The sequence below is a fragment of the Pangasianodon hypophthalmus genome, chromosome 24 (genome assembly GCF_027358585.1).
Source record: "Pangasianodon hypophthalmus isolate fPanHyp1 chromosome 24, fPanHyp1.pri, whole genome shotgun sequence".
Lineage (NCBI taxonomy): Eukaryota > Metazoa > Chordata > Actinopteri > Siluriformes > Pangasiidae > Pangasianodon > Pangasianodon hypophthalmus.
Genome location: NC_069733.1, coordinates 15,508,008 through 15,532,317, shown reverse-complemented (window position 1 = coordinate 15,532,317; position 24,310 = coordinate 15,508,008). Strand labels below are relative to the sequence as shown.

Here is a 24,310-nt window from a genome sequence, read left to right as displayed (position 1 = left end):
GCAGCCTGACATTTACAGCCACCTAAATATCTGTGAAGAGGGCAAGAGTTCAATCAAATAACAGCCCTAAACCATGTCAGAAGAGGTGGAGAGTACTTTGTTACTATACTTAAGATTTGCTTTTTTACCTGAGTGTACTTTATATATTTTCATCTCAGAGATCATTATGGGGTTTTTTTTTTTGCCTAGCTACCAATTCAATCAAACACATTTGAGTGCATTTTAACTTTTAACTATATTTAAAACATCTGTCCAAATCCACACTCACCTTTGTTTTTACACCGTTATGTCCTTACATGAACATATGACTGTCTCTTATTAGTCTCACTTCATGGATTTAAGTTACTTTAATATAAAAAGAGACAGATTTCATGAAAAATCCATACAATTTCAAGTGAGAAAAGATGAAGTTGTAAGAAAAGTGTGAGAAACTTGTCGCACTCTAAAACACCAACCACCTCAAAAGATCCTAATTCAACCTTGGAATAATTAAAGGTATAGTCAGTATTTTAGAGAAAATTAGGTGGCTGAGGGTAGCTGTTTTGAAACTCAAAATTCAAACAAATACAGCCATAACCTTTAAGCATCATCTAAAGCCATACCCCCTAAAACATTCCTTAAGCTAGAACTTCTGAAAGTTTGTGCAGGAGGCAAGGCTTTGACCATGCTTCCAAGACTAGTGGATTCACAGGTTTAAAGTTCATCTAGATGAACTTGGACAGTTTACATTTCAAGGGTCCATCTAAAACATCTGACCCCAGACTCTTGGCTCCACATGGCTCCACGTTGCCATTGCAGGCTGAGCATGACCTCCTTATGCGGCTCTTGATCCAAATATTGGCATGAAGCGAAACTGGAGGAGGTGGATGCATATTTAACCACTAGCAGAAGCAAATCCTTTTCTCGCATACTATGTCCTCAAGTGAACAGGGTTTTTCACCAGGCAGACTGTATCCATGTCCAGTGTGACACAGCTTTACTCAAGTAAATATATAAAGACAGAGATTTCTTTTTACCGCATTATATTTGTTTCTGTTTTTCTGTAGCTGAATATCAAATATCACATACTATACGTAGGGGCCCAAGCACTAGTATTTACTATACAAGAATTTGGCCCAAGATTAAATCTAAATGGTGACTGAAAGTTACTAAAAAAAACATAAATAACCTGATTTCATATTTAAAGTTATCATCCAGTTGAACTTCGTAATCTTTCACAAACATCTCATTAGACATCCTAATGGCATATTGAGGCAGATCCTAACTGATGGTACATGACTAAAGCTACAGATTTATTATTTGCCTGAGCATGCATGCTCATCCATGCACTTGATAAATTTTCAATTCCCACACGGCCTCCCTTCACTCTTATATCTTCCACTCATGATGCACACTGCAGCAAGGCTTATTAATTCATGATCACCTGACATGCACCGCTAAACGGTTCCAAAAAGCTCGATAAGCGCAGACTTGCGAAACCATAGCCATTTTCCCCCTTAGCACCAGGAGCTCTTAATTACACAAGGTGATGGGTGTGTTGATTTACTGTCTTTCACTGCCAATGGAAACATGTTACAGACAAGAGGCAACAAAATACCATCATCAGTTCCAAACCCGTGGAAAGTCTGTTTTTATTTATCATCAGTGGTTAAAGGTTAAACAAATAAAAGCTCACTACAGAACCCTACAGATGAATCAGTGGTTGTCCCCTTTCAACAAGTCTTTTTTATGGAGGATGTTTGCTTTCCACAGGAGAATGTAGGGAAGAAAGAAAAACATGCACATCAAAACCCCTTTCAAGGACTACACGTTCTTGGATCATGGCATGACGTGTGGAAGGAGAGTAGATTCTTGTGCGCATGTGTGCATTTGTGGACACACAGAGGGATGAAATGGAACAGGAGAAGAACATGAATTTTATATCATAGAACACAGCCTGAAATCCCAAGTATCTCTACTCTCCAAGATAGTGGTGGTAGTTTCCATTGCTCTGACTGCAGGCTTGTTAATAAATCCTATAATGCCATGGTATTTAAACTTCTAAATGCCTGCAGTAATTCCTCTACCCTGATATAAATACATAAAACGCAATATGTACTGTACATTCAGCACAAATCACACAAAAACACAAAACTCTCTATTGACAATAACTGATGTAAATACATAGGTAAGAATGTCATATTTTTATGCCTTGTTTTCTTTGTTGATGCTTTTTTAATTGAATCAGATTTTCCCTTTCAAGCACGTGCTACCAGAAACAGCCCATGTGGCCTCTGTACCTGTCAGTCCTAATGAAGGAGGCGTGGCTTATGTATATGTCAGTGTCACTAAAGGTGTGGCTTCTGTGCCTGTCAGTCTTACTAAAGGAGGTGTGACTTTTGGGTATGTCACTCCCACTGAAGGAGGTGTGGCCTCTGTGCATGTTAAGTGTCACTGTGACTGGCAGTCTCAGTGAAGGAGGTGTGGCCTCTGTGCCTGTCAATCTTACTAAAGGAGGATGTGCCTTCATTCCCAGTCACTTCTGTGTCTGTCAGTACAAGTGAAGGAGGCGTGCATCTTTCATTTTAACATGAAAGTATAATATTATAGGAATACACTGTAGGCCCACTGTAATGTACAGCACGTCATTTTTTTCTCACAGGTTTGAGACTAGAATTTTTTTCCCTGTAAGCAGTGTCAAAAAATATAGCAGATATTACAGTAGATGTATTTTCATGATGCTGCATGACGCTGCATTACTCCACACTGTACTGCGTCATACTGAAATAGATCTAAATTGTATTAAACTGTTGGCTGCTTATATCAGATTGGGCAGATTCAAGTTTATTGTTTCTGAAAGAGTGATGCACACACACACACAAACACACACACACACATTACCTTCAGTCCAAAGCAGTTTCAATTTAGTTGAAGGTTTCTATCTCACAATAAAAAGAGAGCAAATTTGTGAATTTAACTGTTAAACCTCAGTACCTTTGTGCACCTGCTTCCTTCAGCTCACAAACCAGCCTGTCCCTGCTTTTGCCTCCACCCACTGGGTCAAATCCTGGCTCTTTGCCCTGCCTACTTCAGAGTGACGCAAATGCCCCAAACTGATCCCATTAGCCCCATTTCTTCCTCCAAACACAAAATCCACCATCCAATGTTTCAGACAGATGGGTCTCAACATTCATCTAATTTCCATCACCACTCTCTGCATTTGTTGAAGTGAGAAAGCAGGAGCACGACATCGGAGGTGAAACCGCATTTGCATTTGCAGCCAAGAGGTGACCCGGACTCTTAATTACAGCCCTCAGTCCTTAATAAGCTGTTACAGCAATCATTATGAGGATCTAAAGAAGCTTACAGCAAGCCTGCCATGTGTGTGGCATGAATTCACAGCCCTCTGAATAGTGAGAGTCAGAGAGAATCAAATCAGACCTACAGCTAATGCTAGTGTGTGTGTGTGTGTGTGTGTGTGTGTGTGTGATTTGTCCTACAAGTTGGTGTCTAAAATGTCAATCAGAACACTCCCAGCACACAAACCACATTATCATGGCGGCGTTTTAAATCATGCTCTGTCTGTTTTAAAGGCCCTCGATAATGAATTTAATTGACGTAAACTAATTAAAGTTAGAAAAATCATGACAGGCAGAAGTATTCTCATTAATTCACAAAGACAGAGTGTGTGTGTGTTTAATTAAGAATGTATTGGGGGAGAAAAAGGGAAAAATCTTTTCAAGCACATCTCTACAAATGTAATTACTCCTGCTAAATCACTTATTCAACATACCTGCCTGCTTGTAGAACACCAGATATGGTAAAGAGTCCAAAATCAGTGATGACCACTTTCCCGTTGTCATAGAAGACGTTCTTCGACTTCATGTCCTTGTGAAGAATGCCTTTGGCATGCAGATAGCCCATGCCCTGAACAACAAACACACAAAATCATTCATTTTGTAATAAATTCCTATGGATTGTAGCTAAAATTGAACCTCTACACTAAATAAAGTTTCAATGAGCTCTAGAGCAGCATACTGTATACATATAACAAATAATTATAATTAACAATAATAGTAATAAATAATAGTAATATAAAACACTGAAAATTTATATTTTATATAAATTATTTACATAATAGTTTATTCTTGGCATATTTATGGTATAGGACTTATACTGATTGCTATTTTTTTTTTCATGTAACAGAAATTAGTCATAAATTAAAAAATGTCCTCTCAAAACCAAGAAAACTGATTTTAAAAAGTTTACTTCAACCCAGACAAATTGTTCATCCATCTTTCTGTACCGCTTATCCTACATAGGGATGCAGGGGAGCCTGGAGCCTATCCCAGGGGACTTTTGGCACAAGGCGGGGGACGACCTGGATGGGGTGCCAACCCATTGCAGGGCACAATTGCACACACACTCACACACAATTTCGAGAAACCAATTAGCCTACAATGCATGTCTTTGGACTGGAGGAGGAAACCGGAGTACCGGGAGGAAACAGCTGAAGCACGGGGAGAACATGCAAACTCCATGAACAGAGAAGGAAATCGAACCCCCAGCCCTGGAGATGCGAGGCAAACGTGCTAACCAATTAACCACCGTGCCCCCCAAAACAAACTGTCATTCTTGAAAATTATATTATTTCATAATACAATCATGTTATTTTATTCTTGAAAATTTATCTTAGTGCCCAGGGAAGTAAGTCCACATTCACAAACTTACAAATATAAAGAAGCTTCGAACTTTCTGCATGGAGGTCTTGGACAAAGATCCTAGATCTACAAGTGTCTCCAACATTGTTGTATATATAACAGGAAGAAACACAGTGCTTTCGTATTCTTCGCAGAAGCCTTTACAAAAAATATTAATTGTAAGAATAGAGATAACTTTTAAAATCAGTGTTTTGTAGAAAAAAAATGCAAACAACCTTTTGTGTTAAAAAATAAAAAAAATATATACAATGTCCCTGCAGGCACTGATATAAAAACAAGTGGAAAATAACACATCATGAATAAAGATCAGACTGGTCAACCGTCGTACCTTAACCATCTCCTGTGCGATTTGTCTGGTCTTGTTGACATCCAGGATGACTTTCGCATCTCTTATAACGGCATACAGAGTCCTCCCTTTACACAGACTAGAAGAGATGAGGAAAAATGTTAAGAAACAGCAGTCATATCAGCATGCTTCCTGTTTAAAAGAGCTCAGCTGTATTTATGATGGGATGCTTATCAGCACCACATCTGTAGGTCGAGGAATTGTGTGTGGAGTAGATCAGTAAAGTGAATTAGAAATCACACTGAGCTGTTTGCACAACTCTATTAGTGCTCCGAGTTCGTCATGCAGTGGTCCAACTCTTTTTAAAACTTCAGTTCAAAAGTTCAAACAATTCAAGCACTGTATTACAAGTCATACAAAACTGCGACAAATTTTTGTGGGTTTTGTCATGAAGTAGCTTGCTATAGCCTACAGCAGGGGTGTCTAATCTTATCCACAAAGGGCCCGTGTGGGTGCAGGTTTTCATTCCAATCAGTCAGGAGCCATGCCTGATTCCACCTGTTTAATCAGTTGATCTTGTCTTTCAATAGACTTGGGTGTGGCTTCTGCTTCATAGGAATGAAAACCTGCACCGACAAAATCTCAAAATCCCAAATTGTAAAAGAATCGAACAAATCATTTTTATTAATTCAAACAAACAAAGGCGATATGGCTGGATTTTGTTTGATTTCTTTTTTTTTTTTTTTAAAGTATGAAAACTAACCCTGCCCCTAATCTTTAACTTTGTATTTTTATGAATATTACAGATTTGTTATCACAGTTCCCACAGTGACATGAACCATGTGTTTTTTGTTGTTGTTGTTGTTGTTGTTGTTTTCTGTTCTTCTGTTTTGGTCCTGTCTCTGATCCTGTTCTGTCATTGCTGTCTTCCCCGATTACATTCATCTGTTTTGTTTTAGGTACAGTTTTTCATAAGCCCAGGCAATTAATTATGCAAATATCAAGCATTTTAATCGGCATGACCGATTACTAGAAGTGCTCGAATCACATACTGCCTTCAAACGCAGTGAAACACCTCAGAGAAAGCCCTGGCATTGGAGTTCCCAGAGAAAAAATGGTAAAACTGAATTCCTATCTCTCAAAGTTGATTAAGTTGATTGTATTAGACACCATTTAAGCAGTGTTTACTCTAGCCTCTATATTATTTGTTTGATTTCTGTCCTTTAGTGAGAAAACATGATTCTAAGCTAAGATAGCTAACAACACAAATGCGACGAAATGATAAAGATTTTCTCTGAAAAACTCATATCAGTCGAACACTAGTTTCTGTGTCTTGTTGCGAAGTCTTACCATGCATGCACGTCTTTAGGGCCTCATTTTCTAGCTAAATGTTTCCTGGTTTTGACCTTCGCTCATTCTTCCTATTGTGTATATGAATTATTCCAGTTTATTGCTGCCTGCCTGTGTATTATCCCCCAACAATAGATTTCAATTAAACACACAGCGAGCACTCGCACTTGCATCCTGCTTCGTCTCCCCAAATTGTACAATGAATTTCTACATTGGGGAATCAGGACAAATTTATTTCCATGTCACACAAAGAAAGATGGAGCTGTACATAATGCATTGAATGCTGGAATTGTTTGTGCTTTTAGCATAATCTTCTCTCGGAGACTCAGGTTAAGGTCATTTTCATATTTTAAATTATAAAGGCCTTTGTGCAATTGCCAGAGGTTGAAAAGTTTGTCCTCTATCTGTGCAATGCTCTGCACAAGTGGCGTGTCTGTCCATCTCTTTACAATGGTTTCATACGTATTGTATCTGTTTGTGTCCTGATAAGATGTTAAGCACATGCAAATACACTTTGTATGCATCTCAAGTTGGACAGATGCATTGCGTATAATGTAAATTGTTTCTGTAATTTTAGATTTTAACTAAATACATATATGAAATTTATATTTTATTATACCACAGTGCTGTTTAATTCCTGAATCTGGTCAGAAGGTGTTGGCAAATTTACTATAACAGCAGCTAGTAGCAGGCTGTGCTCATTTTAAAACATTATCGCTTCTTAGACAGGGATTTGTACGGCGGATGATCCAAATAATTTAAATCTAATAATAAATGGATTAAAAATGTGCTGTTAGTCAACAAAGAAAAATATATAATCACTGATATAGTGCAATGTTCCATAAGGAGATGATTATTTAATATTTATAGAAGTGCAACACGCGGTGAGAGGCAAGATGCAAGCGCGTAAAGCATGTGTTTTATTCAGGCAAATCTGATAATTGTTGCAATACAGTATTTCCAGTTAGGAAAGAGTCGAGCAACTGGAAATCATAAACAAGAAAACAACTCTCGGTAATGCTCATTAAATAATGATGAGACTTCACAACAAGACAAAAGCACAGAGAGAGGGGAAAATTCATTACAGGAAGGAGTCTCCAGTGTCAGCACTTTGTAACTCTGGAAGTTTTCCGCCACAGGAAAGTTTTCAGGACATTCCACAACTGTAAATGTAACTATAAACTGCTTAGAAAAAAGTATGATGTGTCACTTTTTATTGTATATAAAAATATAATCATTGGCAAATTGCTGTGGTATAACAGAAATCAAACACTTAGGGATGTGCTGCTATAGTAAAATAAAAAAAAATAATAAACTACCCTCTAAATATCTGGTAGTGTAAAGCCTGGTTTCTGTGTTCTCAAGGAGAGGTTCCCAAACAGAACTCCTAATATGACTCGTGAATCCCATCCATGTCAGCAGTGGCTATCTGCATGGTCAATTACTTTTGAACCGTACAGATAGTTACAGTAGCTTGCTACACACTGTCACTTTCTGTCACTGGTGCTCAGACTACAGCTGCTCTGCATGTACGAACACGTGGGTGAATCACTTCTGCATTTTGCTTGTTAGTGCTAAAAATGTCAACACAACCTCGCAACACTGTCTGGTTAGGACATTCTCTGTATAATTGTGTTCTATGCGGAAGGGAAGCTTGTTTGCTTTTCTGATGGAAAGCTGCACGCAGAAAGGAGCAATACGAAAACCAATCACCGAACAGTCACTCATGGCAATGCCCAAACAAACAATCAATATTTATGTTCCTCGCACTTGAAAGAGCAGCGTTTTTGCAGATTGAGGCCATTTCTCTCAATTTCAGCTCACTTTGGTCTGCTCAGGCTTGCTGCTCCTAGTTAAGTGCTTTGAACTGAAACGATTACAACTTTTGACCTTTTTCAGGTACATTAATACTACAGTAATGTAGAAGCTTAAAAAAGAAAAAGCATTGATTTGCGGTATTTCAGTATTAAAACATTTCAGTGCACAAAGAAGTGCACTCTGCTTTGCCCATGCAAGAAAATCAATTTGGATTGGACAATTGAACAAACTTTTCAATACACACACACACACACATACACACACACACACAAAAAAAAAAAAAAAAAAAAAAAAAGACAGTCAAGCATTTAGGCCAGAACAACATAATGTATCAATTCATATTAGTGAGTTTATATTAATACATAAGCTGCTGTTCTAGAAAATAAATCAACACCTTCTGACCAATCAGAACTAACCAATCAACAGCACTAACAATAAATAAATATAAATAATAAATATTTTTTTTATATGTAATGAATACTGAGGTTATGCTATACTCTAGGTGTTTCCTGCTTTTCCTTAAAAACTACTACTTCTGGAAATATACATGACCAGAAATAGAATCAGAATCAGAATCATCACAATCAAAATCAGAATAGTTACAATCAGAATCATCAGAGTCAGAATTAGAATAGTCACAATCAGAATCATCACAATCAGAATCAGATTTGTCACAATCAGAATCAGAATCATCACAATCAGAATCGCCACAATCCCAGCCAGAACACTCAGAATCCCAATCAGTATAGTCAGAATCAGAATCGTCACAATCAAAATCAGAATAGTCACACTCAGCATAGTCCCAATTAGAATCAGAATCATCACAATCAGAATCACAACAGTCACAATCAAAATCAGAATAGTTACAATCAGAATCATCAGAGTCAGAATCAGAATCATCACAATCAGAATCAGAATAGTCACACTCAGCATAGTCCCAATTAGAATCGAAATACTCAAAATCAGAATCACAACAGTCACAATCAAAATCAGAATAGTTACAATCAGAATCATCAGAGTCAGAATTAGAATAGTCACAATCAGAATCAGAATAGTCACACTCAGCATAGTCCCAATTAGAATCAGAATAGTTACAATCAGAATCAGAATAGTTACAATCAGAATCATCAGAGTCAGAATTAGAACCGTCACAATCAGAAACAGAATCGTTACAATCAGAAACATCAGAGTCAGAATTAGAACCGTCACAATCAGAAACAGAATCGTTACAATCAGAATCATCAGAGTCAGAATTAGAACCGTCACAATCAGAAACAGAATCGTTACAATCAGAATCATCAGAGTCAGAATTAGAACCGTCACAATCAGACACAGAATCGTTACAAGCAGAATCAGAATCATCGGAATCAGAATCTTCAGAGTCAGAATCGTTACAATCAGAATCAGAATCATCACAATCAGAATCACAATTGTCAGAGTCAGAATCATTACAATCAGAATCATCAGAATCAGAATCGTCAGAGTCAGAAGCAGAATCATCACAATCAGAATCATCATGCACTACTTCTATGCACATTCATTAGCTATAAATGAACGTGTGATATGTGACCACTATGCTAAATGATGATCTTTCTTTACATTTTCCACACTACATTCTTATAAAAGTGTTCTGGGGATCTTTAAGTGGTTATTAGCTTTCTAAGAGGCTTTACATGCAACCTTGTCTAAAAGGGAACCTCTGGGTCTCTAAGTAGAACCAAACCAAAAAGTGTGCTGTATTAAACCACTATAGCTACAAAGCATGCACACTAATAAAAATCTTGGAATTACCAGAGGAAAGATGCTGGTCACTTGACGCCTACCTGGTGATGATGGCCAGGTGCGGTGGGCTCATGCACGCACCCATGAAGAGCACCACGTTCTCGTGGCGCGTGTTCCTGTACGCCATCACCTCCCGCTTGAAGGCCTTGAGCTGATCTTCGTTGTCTCTCTCGATGTCGATGAGGCGGATGGCCACCTCGCCGTGCCAGCGGCCGTGGTAGACCTGCCCGAAGCGGCCCTTCCCGATCAGTTCGCCAATCTCCAGCTGCTCCAGCGGAATGTCCCATTCCTGCAGGAAGATGCTTGTCTGGCTCGCCTTGCGAGGGAAGTTACGTGCCGACAGCAACGACAGGTTCATCTCCTCAAACTCGTCAGCCGAGTCCTCTGCTTCATGGTTCCCATCTTCGTTCTTAGTGAGATGGAGAACATTATTATTATTGTTATCTTTTATTATTATTAACATTATATTATATACATACTGTACTGTATATATACTGTACATAGTACTGAGCAAAAGCCTTAGACAACTTACATTTTTAAATACATTTTAGCTTACATGCCTATTTTATGCCTACCGCATTAGTATGGGAGTAGAAAAGAAATTATTTGTATTGAGTTAAGTAACAGAACATGTTTCTCATAATAACGTTATTAAGGCTTGCTGGGATTTGACCTTCCAAGACACAAGAACTGTAATAAGTTCGTCAAGAAGGCTGGAACAACCAACCTGCAAATTTCCTTAGAAAACTGCATGACAGTATACCTAAGAGAATCTTACAGTTTTAAACAAAGAAGCAAATTATGATTTGATTGAATTTTTATTGGTTGTTTTACTGTTTACTCATTATATTAAGGAGGCATCTTGGCTTGACAGTAAGCACGGCTTCTGCACAGTACTTCTCTCTCTCTCTCTCTCTCTCTCTCTCAGATGACAAATCAAAGGAAAAACTGGTGTCTGCAGTATGCTGTGATGGGCATTTATTTATTTTTCTGGCATGGTTTGAGTCCACTTGTCCTGATAAAGAGAGGTGTCACTGCTAACAAATACAAAGTTTCTCTCTCTGATCACCTTTATCCTGTGATGAAACATTCCCATCCTGATGGCTGTGGTTTCATCCAGGATGACTCCGCCCACATTTACAGGGCACTGGGGCTAAGTAAATGGTTTGATGAGGATGAAAATGATGTCACTCGCATGCTACGGCCTTCAAACTCAATACAGATCTCAATACAATTGAACACCTTTGGGTGATTTTGGAGTAGCATGTTAGACAGCGCTCCATATCACCAATATTAAAACACCAATGGAGGGAAATCTTTCAGAAGAACACTGCTCATCAAACCAGTTCCAGAGACTTGTAGAATTTTGTAGAAAAAGAAACTTGTAGAAGAAGATCTTATTAAGGTATTTTATGTTGGTTTTTCCTTTATCACTTTGTCACTCACATGTACATACATGTAAACATGTATGTAAACACAGATCCCATTACACGTTATTCATTTTCCCGCTTGCTGTAGTGAAACTCACATCTGAAGTAGGTTCAACCTCGATCTGCAGCAGAGGGTTGCCTTTGTTACTATTACAAAATAAAAAGAGAGAAAAATCAATTCCATCATTAGGCTCAAACAAACACTTTTATTTCAAAGATTCTTTTCATCAAAGAGTAATATGTTGTACGTGAAAGAGATTTAATTACAAGTAATATTACTGCAACTTTATTCGAACCCTTTTATCATACTTAAAAGGACTCCAGTTTTGTGTGAGTTCACTTCAGAGCCACATACTACGCCGAGCCTCTGATACAAGTGAAAGAGCTTTTATTTTAAAAGCCAACAGTTAGAAATCTACAATCACAGTAAAAAAAAAAAGTTTCAAGGATTGCTCAAAAGGTCAGTAATAAATGGCAGAGCGTAAAGCTTGCTAATGCTGACAGAGACAAAGGCATGACAAATCTTGCTCTTTGTTCAATAAAGCCCAAATTAGATACTCGTGTAACAGTTTATTCACTATAAATTGGCTTTATTTAGACCTGTATTTTTCAAAATCGGTCTGTTGTGTGAAAATGACTAATAAATGCATTAGTAGTTTTGATAATGTGCAATAAATGCTTTGTTAATTATTGAGCATTAATTAATCATCTAAATTCACCTCTTATTTGTGTGTAACATGCATTATACATTATAAGGAACACTTAATTACACCTGCTCATTCATGTTATCCAATCAACCAATCATGTGGCAGCAGTGCAATGCATAAAAGGTTCAATTAATGCTCACATCAAACACCAGTAAGGGGAAAAATGTGATCTCAGTGACTTTGACCGTGGCATGGATGTTGGTGCCAGATGGGCTGGTTTGAGTATTTCAGATACTGCTTATCTCCTGAGACAACAGTCTCTATAGTTTATACAGAATGGTGCGAAAAACAAAAAACATCCAACATCTAACGTTCCATCTGCAGGTAGAAACACCTTTGAGCTGTGGTTTGAGCTGACAGGAACACTATGGTAGCTCTTTACAAACGTGGTAAGCAGAAAAGCATCACAGAATGCACAACACGTCGAACCTTGAGGCGGACGAGCTATAAACAACAGAACCCACATCGGATTCCACTCCTGACAGCCAAGAACGGGAATCTGAGGCTATAGTGGGAAACTGTCCAGTTTCAGTGAGCCTGATCCTACACTTGCATAAAAGCACAACCCTTTATGTTTACATTCTGTGCAAGAAGATCCATGTTGCAATGTTGCATATTTTCCATGTCCCATATTTCAAGGATATGTATATATTACACATGCTATATGTTGGACCTGTTTAGTGATCTACATCTTGCACATCACATCATTATAAAGCAGGGTCAATGTTGCGCAACCTTTTTTCCTGGTTATTAGATCTTGAAGAGCAAGCCACTCATGCCTTCTCTTAATTACAAATGTACACAGGAGCCACATTCCTGGGACAGCCTGTGTAGTTCCGGCTTTAATCATAATGCTTGAACACACTGCTATGCATACAGAGAGCCCATGATTAACATCATAAAGTTTTGTGTATTATGAGCTGGGAGAGTGAAGAGGCCTCGACGGAGACAGTAATTACATCAAAGACTGTGTGGTCTGTATGGTGTGTTCATCAAGAAATGTTGTCTTGACCATTAACCATGGTTTATTTCGCGGGCAGCTATAGATGTGTAAATTGAAAAAAGAATCATAATAATAATTATAATATGTTTTGGTGTATGTTTTAGAACACTTTATTTGAGTCATAAGACTGATATATTTGAGCTATGTAATTTGTCTTACTTTTTTTTTTCTTAATTAAACATATTTTTTGGACAGCTATAGATGTGGTGCACACAAATAAACAAACAAGCACAAAAATAATAACGTTTGAGTAACTTTTTACTTGAGCCCTGCGTCATAATATTGACATAAGCCTGATTTATCCATATCATGAACGCGTCGTGAGTTGTCATGACTATTTATGTATATTGATATAAAAATATCATGTTACTATTTACACAAATTGACATGACAGATGTTATAATGTTTGAATTTGTGACCTCTTATGTCGTATACAGATTTCTCTGAGTGTGATCTAGTTAGCACATGCTTCCTGACAGGAGATAATGACTTCTTATGATGCCATGGTCTTTTCTTTTCTTTTTTTTTTTTAGTCTGTTAGTGTTTGTTTAATGTAGCACTTGGTATTTGTGACATTATCAGCACACAATTTTTTAAATTCATCTTAAACTATATACGATGCTTATAATGTCACAAAATTTACCTATTTTTACCACACTTACCTACCAAAGACACAGAAATCACAGAAATCATAAATGGGACATTACATTAATTAAATCAGATGGCTGAATTTGTCCACATGTAGCACAGAAACTGCATTAACACGAGAAGACATCGAGTTTTCTGCGCCCTTGGCTTCTCCCAAACACTCGCACGTGGATCATCACTGTAGCATAAACTCAACAACATCACTGCATTTGCCCAAAGAGTTTTAGCATTGCAAATATTTTTGCTCCAATAATCTAATGACTGTAATTATTTTTAACATGTCCACCATGTGTGATGTCTGAGTGAGCAGTGCTGATCCCTTCACTAACACAGGACAAGCTCAAGCTCAAATTATGGCACATTAGCTGTATATACTGTACATGAAATGAATTGACATGTGCATATCTTTTATATAATAACCACTATTGCATGCAACTGTTTAAGCTTTATTAATACTAAAATCACAGGATCACAAGTTTCTCGTCTCTCCTGAAAGAGATGCACGGCTGAACATCGAGAGACTCGTGTGTGAAGGATTTCTCTTGTCTAGTGGTGAGGCACTTCAACTGCAAAGGGCATCATGTTCATTAATCTCTCTAAGCATTGCTAGTTGTTGCTATGGCAGCAATAAAAATTCTTATTTCTTATTCACTACAATTTAAGAACCACATCAAACGAATTGTCTCCTACTTTAAACCCAGTATATGGACCATGTTAGAATGTAACCATGACAACGAGCATACAGTTTAGCTGTCTTCTATATGTAATGGTTTAGCTGGAACTAGACAAAAGTTTTTAAAAATATATTGTTGTTTAATTTAAAAAAAGTTAATGTTGGTATAAAAGGAATAAAACATTTTGGAAACAGATCATAGTACCCTGTCATTGATTATTTTTCTAGACCAAAATATTGCTTACTATTAGTAATACTAGTAATGTTAACCTGGCTCTGCTATATAAACTATCATGACAGCTTTCTACTAATATCTGATTGCACTGGATAGCTAGATTAGATTTATCCCTATTAATAATTTATTTATTTCCTAACATTTATTGTGATTATGGGAAGCATTTCTTTGGACATTTCTTTGCTTTTGTTATTTATTTATTTATTTGTTTGTTTGTTGTATTTATTTATTTATTTATTTATTTATTTAATATTTATTTATTTATTTAATATTTATTTTTGTCTGTTATTTTTTTCCATGGACAAAGGAACTGCTCCCTTCTATTTGGCTGTCAGGTGTGAATTCATTTTTTGTACTGGAAATTACGGCTCACACGCACACTGTAACCATAACGACGCCCCCTGAGCTGCAACCTGATTGGTCAGATGATATAAGAATAACTTGGCATTCCTCAGAGCTTACTGTGAAAACAAGTTAAGGCATCGTGTCTTGACTAGCTAAAGAAGATATCTGAAATTGCATTAAAAGTACCAGAAGTTTAAAGCAAAAAATTATAAACACATACACCTACCCACACACACAAACACACACACACACACACAGACACACTTACCCAGGCTCTGACAGCACAGGATGGAGGATAACCTGAGGAGCTCTGTTAGGAACCTCTGGAGTCACATCTACACACACATACACACACACACACACACACACATTGAAAAAGTGATTGAGTCCTCTTGGTAATGAATTATTCATAAATTATACAGCTACAACAAACTGTCCACATATTCGCATAAAAAAGCTACACTAACAATCTTCAAAATAAAGCTCCTCTGTAACACTTCCATCGTCATCCTCCTTCATGCTCATCAAAATGTTTCTAAAGTTGAGGGTCTCCCACTGAGCGCCCCCCCCAACACACACACACACACACACACACACACACGCACGCACACACACGACCGGGTTTATTTGGGAAGAACAGAGCAAGCGGCTGCACACGGCCCATCATTAGGCGCTTCAGAAAAAAAACGCACAGAGGAGGCGCGGAGTTGTGTCTCCAAGAAAAGACAACAAATTACATCAAAAGAGATGTCCTTGGCTTGTCGTGTTGCATTATGTGTATGAGTAACGTCCAATTAGGATGCACTTACCAGGGAAGATGAACTGCTGCTTGTATTTGTAGTAATGAGATGCTAAGAGAGAAAAAAGACAGCGAGAGACATAGAGATCAGGTTGGAAAAAAGAGATCAGGTTGGTTCATGTTATTTATGTGTAAAGCTAATACGGTGTTTATGAATCCACGTTATAGTGTGTCTCTAATGCTTGTGTATTGTACAATAACACAATCAATACATGTAACTAGGACTTTGCATTGTTCCTGATAGATTAGTGTTTTTATGTAAACACATATGTGTGCAGGTTTGGGAAAAACCATCGGATGTTGCTGCAGCTGAATTCTTTTAAACAGTTAAAAATATACAATATTTCACTGAAATGATGTACAAAATGTTTTTATTTACCCTACAACCTTGACTTGGCTTATAGCAGAGATCCCATAAGGTAAATAAAGAGCTCGATTTTTACTATTTTATTAATATTTCACTACTTCACAAGCTAAGTGTGCTTTCCTCATGCAGTGAACATTAAGCTTTTTTCAAGTTGTTGGTTATGTGGCATAGTAAAGGACCGACTGACGTGAATAAAAATTATTAGAAAAAAGAACTTCCTATTGCTTTATCCAAACTAGCTAACTAATTAGTAATCTAGTAAATTATTCATATCTCTTTTCCCAGAATGTCGTAATTTGTCTTTTGTATATCTAGGTTATTTTATGCCTGCCACTGATATTTCCTTCTGGGATTCCTAAAAGTTAACTCAATTGAATAATATGCTTTAAGCTGAATAACAAGCTGTGACATAAAAAGTTTATTATAACGTGACTAAAAACAGAGCGATGCTAACATTCGGCTCTGCTGAAAATGTCTTGTACTGTATTTTAGTCATACTGTGTGTGTGTGTGTGTGTGTGTGTGTGTGTGTGTGGGTATACCTGTTAGGTTGGGCTGTTTGGTCTGTCTGCCGCTCTGAGGGGATGGGTGAAGTGGAGAGGGAGGAGTTGCACTGGGAGGAAGAGGCGGAGCTGGGGATGATGGGGTCGAGGAGGTGGTGGACGAGGGGTTACTGCTGGAGTCAGGCTGGTACGGCACAGGGATATGGTCCTGAGAGACACACAGAGAGAGATTTTTGAACATTGATGGAACTGTTTCTATTTCTGTTTTAACTGGAGTGATTTGAAAAAGTAAGATCCATCTGCAGATGAGGAATATTATTTAGTAAACAAATGTTAGCATATGTGAGCTGCCTTTACATTTAAAAAATGATCCTGATAGTTAAAAAGCTTAATAAACAAGCAAATACAGCATGCAAAATTATTTGTTACATTTTTATTTTAAATAGTGAGTTCAACTAACTTGGAAAAAAAACTTTTTCCACTCAACTACAGGCAAATTTGTGAAAAATTAAAGAAAAACAGAAAAATTACAGACTTCATTCTTCATTACAAACTTGATTCATTAGAGACTTGATTCCTCATTATATATCTGATTCTTCATTACAGACTTGATTCCATACAGACTTAATTTTCAATGCACAACTGATTCTTCATTACTGACTTGGTTCTTCATTACAGATTTGATTCTTCATTACATACTTGATTCATTATAGACTTAATTCTTTTTTACAGGCTTGATTCATCACAGATTTGATTCCTCAGTACAGACTTGATTCATTACAGTCTCGATTCATTTGACTCGAATCATTACAGAATTGCTTCTTCATTACAGACTTGATTCCTCATTTCAGACAGGATTCCACACTATAAACTTAATTCTTCATTACAGAATTGATTCCTCAGTACAGACTTGATTCATTACAGACTCAATTCATTAGAGTTGATTCATTACAGAATTGATTCTTCATTACAGACTTGATTCATTACAGACTTAATTCCTCATTTCAGACCTGATTCCACACTATAAACTTAATTCTTCATTACAGGATTGATTATTCATTACAGATTTGATTCCTCAGAAGAGACTTGATTCATTACAGACTTAATTCTTCAGTACAGACTCGATTCATTATAGACTTGATTCCTCAATACAGATGTGATACTTCATGACTCAGATTCTGTGATTCAGATTCTAGTAGGTCCTGATAAGTAGCAGGTGAACAGACTCCTCATCTTTACACACACACACATGCACACAATAGTCTCTTGATGAAATCTCTGCACAATGTATTCCTACATATAAGTCAAAGCTGTCAAATTACTCAAATTGATTGTGTTTTTCGACAGACAAAATGAAGTTGCGTCAGTATTACCAAACATGTTGTCATGGTGGTGTCTACCAGTCCACACGCCCATGTGGGTTCAATGCAGGGTAGATAAACACAGTACATAAAGTAGTTTGTGTCTTCATTTTTTTTTTTTTAAATTATTAACTTCATTTAGATAAAATCTGAGGGGCAGTAATTAAATTAAACTAAATCTGGGGCTCTCTCTTTACATGCCCTCCCAAAATGGTCAGCACTATTCTCCTAAGTGAGTGTAGAGGCTGGAGAAATAACCTTGCTGCATGTGTGGAAGTACTTATTGCACCTGCTATAGTTGAAAATCTCAGGTCAATTATGGCTTGTTGTTGGAGACTGTGATTGGCAGTGGACCAATCCACATAGTGTTATGACCCCGTGTTATTACGCCAGTACAGCCATTATGTGTGTGAAAGAAAGATCAAGGGCGAGAGTGAGAGCGAGGGTGTATTTGCAAATGTCTTCCTCATTTTATGTGTAGTTCATCCAGAAAGTTCTGATTCATTACGTAAACAACTGTCTTTGCCCTCACATTAGGTTTGTTCTTTACCTGGACCCCTGTCTCATATCACTACTACTCTCTCCCTGTGCTTTCTACTGTAAGACCTTAAAGAATGCAAACACACAAAGAGACCACTCGGATTGACACTTTAATTAGTTCGCGACTCTCCAAACCTCCATGGATATATTTTACAGCACTACTCATATGAAATGTATTAACATGAGAGCTGGTCTGAATGTGGAGATCAATAAAGCAGTAGAAGATAAGATATTAATAAGCACCACAAACAAGACTCATTTAGTCAACCTCAGAGGAATCCATTTAGTTATTTTCCATAAACCCTGCCCTGAAATGTGTTAGCATACGGCTGTGGCACTGTGATTAGTAAGGAAAAAAACACTTCAGTATATGCTGTTATAGAAAAACAATCAACAGGGGGTGGTGTGATACAAAGCTCACATGCCACAAAGTGTTTTATTCCACTAATACCATAGCAGTTGGCCAACATTTTTTTTTTAAATGTATTAAACAAAAACATGTCATACTTTTTATCCATTTATAGTTACATTTGAAATTACAATTAGTTGAATTTAACAAGCTTCACTTGCTAGTTAGCTAACATGCCTAATTTACTGTATATTGCTTTAATAAACCTATATAGCTCACCTAAAATCTACATCACGAAACTAGCTAGCATTGCCATGAATTTATATTTTACAGCTTAATTTATGTAATTTCTTGGGGCTTTGTTAATTGGGGAAATAATCTTGCGGAATCTTAACTTGTGGCAAATGTTTCTGTTATCTGTACTCTTGTTATTCCGTGTAGAAAAATCCAATAAAGAAATTAAAAAAAAAAGAAAGAAAGAAAGAATAGGAACTAGCTAGCTAGCGCTAGATATCTAGGTCAGGTCCGTACTGAGGAGTTGCCTATAACAGACATGTTTACCTAGCTAACTTTGTTCAGCTTTCAAATGATTATATGGCATCTGTTTGGGCAGAACTATGACCTCCAGTGCTACGATAACATCCTCGATATTGTCGTAATCGTAAACCATCACGTCTTAAACATGCCCACGTACAACAAAGTTGTAAGCATCAAGAGACTTGAATGCCTTCAATTTCTCTCTCGTATAAACACTCAGAGTTTCTATAAGTATATATGTCCAAGCTGCTTAGCATCATTTAGCCACTGACAGGACACCAAGTCATAAGGAGTTACATCATTTGAAAGTGTTAATTTAGCTGAATAGCACTTCCTCTCTCTTAGTGGCAATCCATATTAATAAGTGGATAACATTTTAGCTAATCTCAGTCTGATTCCTCAATACAATTCTTAATAAATTCTTTAGTCAGATTATAAGCAAGTAGCATTAGGTTGCTAGGCTAATCGAGTCTTTTTGCAACCAGGCTGCATGCAGATCTTTTCTGTTTACAAACACCAAAGTGGTCTATAAATATCAAGAAATCAAAAATCAATAAATGTTTATTAAATCTTTAGCAAAATGAGAAATGTTCTAAATGTTATTTTATGGGAACAATCTAAATAATATCTATCTAATAATATCTACTTGGAAAAGCCTGAATCTTTATCACTCTAATTAGCTACATATTTATGATTTACATTTAACACTAGCGCTGTCTGTAAGTCTTTAATCTATAGGTTTAATGCGTTTACTCTGCAACTGAGCCTCCCTCACTAACAGTCTTAGTAGGATCTGAGAGTGAGCAGTTACTACATCCATAAAGATTTAGAGTTCCTTATTTAACTGCTCTATCATTTCTGTACCATTTAGCTTGGTCTGTGGCAATAATGGTGATTACACTGTAATAAAACATAAGAAACTCTGAGTGTTTGAAAACATTTGACTAGTAGTGTATGTCAACTGCAAAACAATCCCAAACCCATTATTTACATTTGCATGTATATCAAAAACAGACTAAAAAAGGAAAGCTGAAAATCACCTGAAAGCTAATTGTAATAAATGGAAACCATGACATGACTGGTGTGTAGCGGAGGACGGCCCACCTTGTTGATTTTGTTGGTTTTGGGCAGCGTCTGGCTGATGTGCAGGTCTGTGTACCTGAGGGGGTTGTTTATGTCACACGGCACTGACTCGGTCCTGACGAGCTGACGAGCTAAGAGATGGAGAGGAGAAGTCATATATAGTATCCACGGTAACAAGAGGCTGTTGTCTGGGTAACAGAAACAGAACAAGTGGTCATGGTAACAAAACTCGCAAAACTTGTCCGTGCTACACAAAGACATAACAATATGTTTATATGAGCTGTCTGAATGATGCAATAAATGTCATAACTGATTACAGAGACATGTCAGGTTCGCTAGGACGCATCAAGAAGCCCACGCGAAGGCTTAAATCTCACTGACGATTTCACTTGGCAGCATGAGAGGTGGTTTATTAGGACGACGCTGACCATCAATATCAATCATGTTGGTAAGATTCTAAGAGACAGCTTCGTGCAGGTGACAGGAAGCTTTAAGTGAAGCTGAAAGTGTGTGTGATGGCTGCTTGATGGCCAAGCAAAAAATATTCCAACAACAGACATGCCAAATCAAAAAATGTCATTAGTGTACTCACAAGCGTTCAATAATCGATTGCATTACCTTGAGATGTTCCTTGATCTTCAGGGGAATGGAAAGAAGGAAAAAATGGGGAATGAGAAAGAAAGAGAGATTAGGAGCAAAATTGAATAGGATGAATGTAGAGAGAAAACAGATTTGATTTTTAAGGATCCCATGAAAAGTAATGTGTGAATATTTTTTCTGAATAACAATCATATGTCAACAGTTATGTCATGCATGACATGCTCCTCATTCTCATTTTCTCTACCAGGCAATCATTTATGAATTTCTGCAATATCAAACATATTTTCTGGTTATGTTATGAAATTTTCATATTCATATTTCATATTGATATGAAAAAGAAATGTGAAATACCTTTGAACGAGTCCCTACCTCCTCGATGGTAAATAAGTAAATGGCAAGGAGGTGCTTCTTTGGTACATTTATTGTGGCACTTCAACCTGAAAAACACAGAACTTTCATTAAAAAAAAAAACACTAACACTTTCTATAATGATCTTATATTCAATGTGCTCATAAGGCATTATACACATTGCTGTACACACTGTTCTTCACAACGTCTTTTTCCCATTTTTCTCCCCAATTTGGCCAATTCCCACCTTTTCATACAACAGCTACCAACAAGCAATGTCAAAGCTAACATGTACTTCCTCCGAGACACGTGAATCCAGCCCCATACATCTTTTCTTTCGATTGTTGCCCATGCTGTGTCACAGTGCAGGGTAACACACTCTGAGGAAAGCGCTATCTGCCCTCTTCTGCATACAGACACCCTCGATTGGCTAGTGTCGCCTGGAGTCATAGAATTGCCAAACTTTCTAATATCAAACTCCAGCCATAATTATAAAGACAAAAAGAGATTTCAAGTTGTAGGAATTCTAAGTGTGAGATCTTCACCACCCTCAAAAACTCTCAATACACAGTCGAGTGAAAAAAGTTTGTGTACCCTTGAGGCAAAATGAAGAAAACAAAGAATTCATAGCAGTGAAACAGTGTTAGGTATGTGTATGAAGCTTAGGTGTGTATATTATGTATGTTGAGATATTATTATATTATACATTATGTGATATAAGTTTTAAAGTTCGCAAAGTAGGAATGTGATATAAATGTTTTCTCTATACTTGTTCAAAAATCTGTTCAAATCAAGCCTGGAGTTTCAAGGCTAAACTCTTTTTTTTCTATTCAGGCTATTTTTCTTTTTGGAGGATGAACCCATTTTTCATTTTAACATCCTGTAAGGCTTTTTTGGTAGATAGGTTGTAAATAAAAGTACATTTTGTTTGTTTGCAAACATTTTCACTTATCTGAAATTGGAATTTATTGTGAATGTAATCATGCAGTAACGGTGAGGGTCAGAAAGCATCATCATGATTAAGTTCACAAGTACATAATGAACATTGTAGAAAAGAGAGCTGACTTTCCAAATATTCACTTACCATTTTAGTGCAAAATTAATTACAAATCCAAAATTCAATTGCAAGACTATTTTAATTATAATGACAAAAGTTCCCTTAAAGGGGAGAAAACCTAGCGAGGATTCTTAGATAAAACCTGCTCCAATCAGATGGCAACAAAAACCATAATTTACCGTCACGATAGCAGCGACAGTGACTGTGACAAATTTGCAGTTGTTTTACTTCAACTAAACAACATGTCAAACTATAATGGTGAAGTATTATGGTATGTTAGCTTGCTAGAAATAACATTCTGTTGTAAGCTACTTGAGCAATAAGCAAGTTTCAACACCTCTGAAACTCTGGTCTCATGTCATCGTAGATTTAGTCTTAAAAGTTCACTTGGCCAAACCTTTCCTCTAGGGAATTCAGGTGTTCTTCACATTGTTGTTACTGAAGAACCCCACAGGTATGTTTACACCACACATGACTCCACACCTGTTCCTCAGGCTACTGACTGGCTGACAACATCTCCAGCTCCAACTCAGATTTTCCTGATTCCTCTCACCTCCACCTGCTTACTGTTTATGAGCCTCGTAAACACAATCCTTCCAAACAATAGATTCACTTATATACTCTCATGTTTACTTCTTTGGAAAGTCTTGCAGATGTAGCAAACATTACTGAGTAAGAACTTGTTGTGACCGTGGATAGTGTGTTTGACCTAGACTGTCTGCACATTAGAACAGATGTGCACATTAACCTTATGTTCTGAAAGTTCTGTCTGTTCTGATACTGATCTCTATAAAAGCCAAAGTACCTTACTCAGAACTAAAGAAATGTTATTTAACTACAATCTGCAGAAATGTTTGATTTACAGTATAAGCAACCAGCCTGAGTGTAGAAGTAAGAATGACGAACACGTGTGCTGTTATATGAGATTATTGTACACCGGGGGGGGTGTGATGCAGCACAATGCGAAGTGGAGTGCCAATACTTTTGTACAATAGCACGGTCTGGAGTGTGTGATTCCACTTATACCACAGCAATTTGCCGACGATTATAAAGTTTAATTTATTAATGAATGACACATCATGCATTTTGACAGTTTATACCTAGATTTAATGTTGAGGAATGTCAGAGAGAAAAGTTCGTTCCTGTTACCATCTGAAAGTGCGTTATTTTTGTATAACAGCATGGTCTGGAGTGTGTTATTCCGCTTATATAATCTTACTTTATACCGTTGGTACAAAATGAACAAAAATACATGTCCAATCTCTCCAATAAGTTCTGTCCATGTTACACGCTGTATATAATAATAAGTACGATATGACCAGGGTATTTATCATAAAATACCGTTTATATTACATGAAGTGTAATAAAACTTAATCAAGCTTCTCATGGTTCTCCTTGTTATTAAAGCCAATGATTTTATCTCATAAGAAATCTCAGCTAAATTCCATGCAGTAGTCCAGAGTTAGTGCACTGACTTACTTGCAGGTTTTGCACTTCAAGCCGAAGAGCATTCCTTTCCCACAAACGATACAAGTCTGTGACATCCAGTATTTGGTGGAAAATCTGTAAAAGATACATATCAAGAGTGGGGGTCATAACAAGATCATTTCAGATACTCTTTCAAAGGAGAATAACATCTATCTCAATCTATTTTAGAAAAAAAAATCACATTATTAACGTGCCCCGCTTCAGTCATAAGGATTCGCTTTGACCTTTTGACTGCAATTCCCAGGATCGTGCGATAAAGAAGCCCAATGTGTCAAAGCAGCGATCGCATTTGCCCAATGGCC

At 37.1% G+C, this 24,310-nt stretch overlaps 1 protein-coding gene across 6 annotated transcripts in view; it reads right to left on the bottom strand.

Moving 5' to 3' along the window:
* ksr2 (kinase suppressor of ras 2) overlaps nt 1-24,310 on the bottom strand; it is a 106,205-nt gene that overhangs the window by 16,981 nt on the left and 64,914 nt on the right. For 5 of the 6 annotated variants that reach the window (XM_034299107.2, XM_034299106.2, XM_034299109.2 and 2 more), the window contains 11 exons: nt 24,000-24,083; nt 21,467-21,552; nt 21,134-21,151; nt 20,537-20,646; nt 16,685-16,853; nt 15,787-15,828; nt 15,246-15,312; nt 11,465-11,513; nt 9,978-10,345; nt 5,029-5,125; nt 3,773-3,906 (listed from right to left, as the gene is read on the bottom strand). In XM_034299107.2, coding sequence (XP_034154998.2) covers nt 3,773-3,906; nt 5,029-5,125; nt 9,978-10,345; nt 11,465-11,513; nt 15,246-15,312; nt 15,787-15,828; nt 16,685-16,853; nt 20,537-20,646; nt 21,134-21,151; nt 21,467-21,552; nt 24,000-24,083 — 1,224 coding nt within the window. The remainder of the gene's footprint in view (nt 1-3,772; nt 3,907-5,028; nt 5,126-9,977; nt 10,346-11,464; nt 11,514-15,245; nt 15,313-15,786; nt 15,829-16,684; nt 16,854-20,536; nt 20,647-21,133; nt 21,152-21,466; nt 21,553-23,999; nt 24,084-24,310) is intronic. The other variant, XM_034299108.2, reaches the window with a different exon arrangement.